Below are 4351 nucleotides of genomic sequence, written 5' to 3'. Positions count from 1 at the left end.
GCCCCGGAATGACAAATATGTTTTATTTTTTTTTGAAAACTAACGGCATGAGTTATGTACATATATGATATACAGCAACAAATGACAACCACTGAATTATGATGCAAATTATTTATATAAATACTATTAGGAAAGATATAACATTTTGAACATGAGATATCAAGAAATCTTTAATGTATATAAGTTCTAGGATTTGTTCCACCATCTCTAAACATGCCGCACAGACTGTCTATGAACTTCGTTTTTTCACACACAATTGATGATCAAAACTTATTTTGAAAAGTTAATACTGTTAAAAGTTCAAAGCATAAATGAAGATATTTGTGCTGGTGGTAACTCTCAAACGTCGCAGAATAATATCTATAACAGATATTTTTGAGTTTTGTTTCACTACAAATGTTTGTCTGTTTGTGTAAAAAGATCAGCCAAAACATCTTGGTGTCCATTTAACAATATTATATGGAACAAAGATTCTCTATCCTCAATGACAGGGTTTTTCTCGAGTAACGCTTTAACAACATCTCTGTGACCATTTTGGCATGCAATATCAATGGGAGATCTCTCATCGTCCCACTGGTTTACATCAGCACCTTTGTTAAGTAGTAAACGGACAATATCGGCAAAGCCTTCCTCACAGCTAATATGCAGCGGGGTTTTACCGTCGTCATCTCTAAAGGTGTTTATATCATGATTAGCACCATTGTCTAGTAGTAAAGAGACAATCTCATACAGATTCTTCGAAGCAGCGTCCCACAATGGCGATGTGTCAGTCTCGTCACGAACATTGACATTAGCATTATTCTCAATAAGCAACTTAGCAACAGCTGTATGACCGGCGTGACAAGCAGCATGGAGTGGTGAACAACTATTTACATCTGCACCTTGAGTTAGAAGCACATTTACAATATCGATATATCCCTTTGCACAGGCAATATACAATGGCGTTTCTCCTCTAGCATTGGCTTTCTGTATGTCAGCTTTGTAATCTAGCAATAAACCGACAATGTCAGCACGACCAAACTTGCAAGCTGTGTACAAGGGACTTTCTTCCTTTTCATTACATATCTCAAATGATGCATTTTTATCGAGCAAATGTTTAACAACTCCTAGAAAGCCACTACGCGAGGCAGTCCACAATGGTGATTCACTTCCACTGTTGCACTTGTTAACGTTTACTGTGTTTTCTAGAAGTAACTGAACTATATCCTCAAACCCAAAATGGCTCGCAATGAACAATGGTGAAATTTCCTGGTTATTGCATTTATTCAAGTCAGCCCCTTTTTCTATTAAACAGCGAACAATATCCGTATGATGACCTTGACAAGCAATATGTAAGGATGTGCTACCATCCAGCTTTGTGCTATTTATGTTTGCTCCAGCGATCAGAAGCCTTTGAACGATCGATAAGTGACCATTTTGTGATGACAGATAGAGGGGTGTGGCGCCGCTTTTCCAGCAAATGTTGGCATCGGCACTACAATCAAGTAAAATATCAACTATTTCTTTATTTCCTTTTTGGCTTGCAACACTGAGGGGAGATTCATTTGCATTAGTGCATACATTAGGGTCTGCTTTGTGAGCCAGTAAATGTCTTACTATTTCTACATAACCATGTTGGCATGCTATATATAATGGTGAAGCACCGCTATCCCTATACTTATTTACATCGGCATTATTTTCTAGTAATATTTCGACGATTTCTGTACGTCCTGTTTGGCAAGCCATGTATAGTGGGGTAATGAGTTGAGAATTACATTTATTCACGTCCGGATTATGTTTCAATAACTCGGCAACTGTCTCGGTGTATCCACTTTGACATGCTAATAATATTGCAGATACCCCTCCGTTATCTGTCAGGTCTATGTTCGCGCCATGTTTGAGAAGAGTACGCACTATTGATGTATATCCTTCTTGTGAGGCTAAACACAACGGCGATGTGCCATCTTCCATGCATTCATTCACATCTACATTGAGCTCCATCAACTCTTCTATCACGGAAACGTCGCCATCCTCACAAGCATCCAACAAAGCTTGTTTATATTTCGATTTATCCATTGCTGACAGGCAGAGGATTATCTGTTTTCTTGCTGATAAAGTCTAAATTAATCTGAATAAAAAAATCTTTTTTAATACATGATTTTTTTAAATACGTGAATTTTACTGTTTCCATGATCTGACTTTATAATTGCATATTGCTATTAAATATTGCTATTACATATTGCTATTAAATGTTGATATCAAAATCCACTTTATTCGATAAATTATAAACTGAAACATGATATATCTTTCAAATTTACAATATCATTTTAAATCAAAATCTATTTTAAAATGTTAAAACATGATTGCCTGAATATTAATGGGGGAGTCGTCTTCATTTTGATCTGTGTTCTATAATTTCGGATGGTAATTCTCTTTATTTATTTTGACCATTATTCTATTTTCCTTACTTTATTTAAGTACCCCCTTATTCTCTATTCTTAATACTTTAATACACACATCGTTATTCTTTCTAGTTAGTATCTCAGTATTTTTTATTCTTTATCTTTGAGCCAATTTTGCCATTCTTTATTTTTGGTTCATTTTTACAGAATTTTTGCCCTTTATTCTCTATATATAATATAAACCCTATCCAGTCCCTCATTATTTTCGCCGACCTTTAATGCTTTGTGATTCTGAGAAGACTCCAGACTATTTTATAGCCGAAATATGAGTGTATACTGTACCGCTGCTTAAAGAGTGATGTAAGTACGTAAATGAAACCGTGCCAAAACCAAATACCAGGAACCAAAATAAAAAACCCTCTTAGACGACCATGCAGACTTCAGACAATGGAAAAGTGTATATATCGTCGCGGCAATAGATATGAGATGTAGTATGAGTGCCAATGAGACAACTCTCCATCCAAGTCACAATTTGAAAAAAGTAAACCATTATAGGTCAAAGTATTGTCTTCCAAACGGACACTTGGCTCATACCGCAAGCTATAATGACTAGGATAAAACCACTCGAGTAGTTTTCTTTCTTCTCCGTGTTAAAGCCCTCTCTGTGGCTTAGAAATGAAGAACAGCAACCAAGGCGACCATGCAACAACAACCACATGCTCCTGACTTCGAACAGACACATGCACTACTATTTTTATAGCTGCTCCTATGCTTCGTTTGTTTTTTGCTGTGCATAGACTGATGTTGCTTCATGGATGGATATGTCATATCCTTTCTTTTCTATTGTTTTTAGTCTATATCAAAATAAAAATTTCTAGATCGGACAGGAAAAAGGATAAAAAAAGGACAAAAGTTGAGATAAATTAATAGAGTTATTCCTCTTTGTACTGGTTCTCTCCTTTCATGTACTTATTTTTTCTTATAATCATATTTCCATATTTCTTCCAAATCATTATTCAATTATAAACAATTAGTATGTATGTTAGATTGCATGTGTTGTTTGTGTGGATATTGAATGACGTTTGTGATTTGTGTTGATGTATGCATTTGCTCTTTAGTTTATGGGCCTTTTGATTAAGAATAAAGATATTCATGTGAATTTGAATATATTTTGGAAGACAACTATAATCATTTAATAAGGTGTGATTTAATGCACAGATAATAAAATAGATATGCAGATTTACAGAACAGATAAAAATATTGGGCCAAAGATATAAATAGAAAAACTCGGCCACTTTTAAAAATCTTGAAAATAATGAAGAATGGATTAATTAGCATCGAAGAGATTGACTATCTTGAAGAGTGATTGATAAACAGCTTTTAAGGTATAATAGTATTGCCGAGAACAATCTATCAGATTAACCATTATTATAATACGTACTTGAAACTTCAAAGATATATTAAAAAGTAAAAAAGTATTTAAAGCCATCCGCCCGGGATTAGAAAAGACCTTTATTAAAAATATTAAAATGGTACGTCATCTTAAGGGTAAGTATAAAATGAGTACACGTATTCGTTCAATGTCCTAATTATTATTGTAGTAACCTGGGTCCAGTTTCACGAAGCTATAGGACTAAGACATGTCTTAGGATGGTCATAAGACATATCTTAGTCCTATAAAGTGGGTTTCCCAAAGTGGTCCTAAATTAGGACATCTCTTAACTTGAGTTGGTCATAAAGTTAGGACTGTGACAACGCGAGAGGTGGCTTATGATGGCCTGGGATAGTTAGGAAGCTACCATTTGATTTTTATTGGGGGGCTAGGATGAAATTTGAAAAAAAGGCAGGACAGGATTTAGAGTAAAAAAAAAAGGCAGGATGAGTAACTTGGCAAAAAAAAAAAAGGCAGGATGACAATTGTTGTAAAAAAGTCAGGATAAGCTAAGAAAGAAAAAAAGGCAGGACTGATT

The 4351-nt window shown here is 34.9% G+C and overlaps 1 protein-coding gene across 1 annotated transcript; it reads right to left on the bottom strand.

Moving 5' to 3' along the window:
* Positions 1-390: 390 nt before the first annotated feature.
* On the bottom strand, positions 391-3867 carry LOC134710990 (ankyrin repeat and KH domain-containing protein 1-like). The gene is made up of 2 exons (XM_063571413.1): positions 3823-3867; positions 391-2107 (listed from the first exon to the last, which is right to left on the bottom strand). The coding sequence occupies exon 2, from the start codon at positions 2053-2055 to the stop codon at positions 391-393; it is 1665 nt and encodes a 554-aa protein (XP_063427483.1). The 5' UTR covers positions 2056-2107; positions 3823-3867.
* Between the last annotated feature and the right edge of the window lie 484 nt (positions 3868-4351).

Source organism: Mytilus trossulus, chromosome 3, assembly GCF_036588685.1.
Source record: "Mytilus trossulus isolate FHL-02 chromosome 3, PNRI_Mtr1.1.1.hap1, whole genome shotgun sequence".
NCBI lineage: Eukaryota > Metazoa > Mollusca > Bivalvia > Mytilida > Mytilidae > Mytilus > Mytilus trossulus.
This window is presented reverse-complemented; position numbering and strand designations above follow the sequence as displayed.

Coding starts and splice junctions, on each gene's coding strand:
- LOC134710990 (XM_063571413.1), bottom strand. CDS start 2,055: ATGGATAAATCGAAATATAAACAAGCTTTGTTGGATGCTTGTGAGGAT.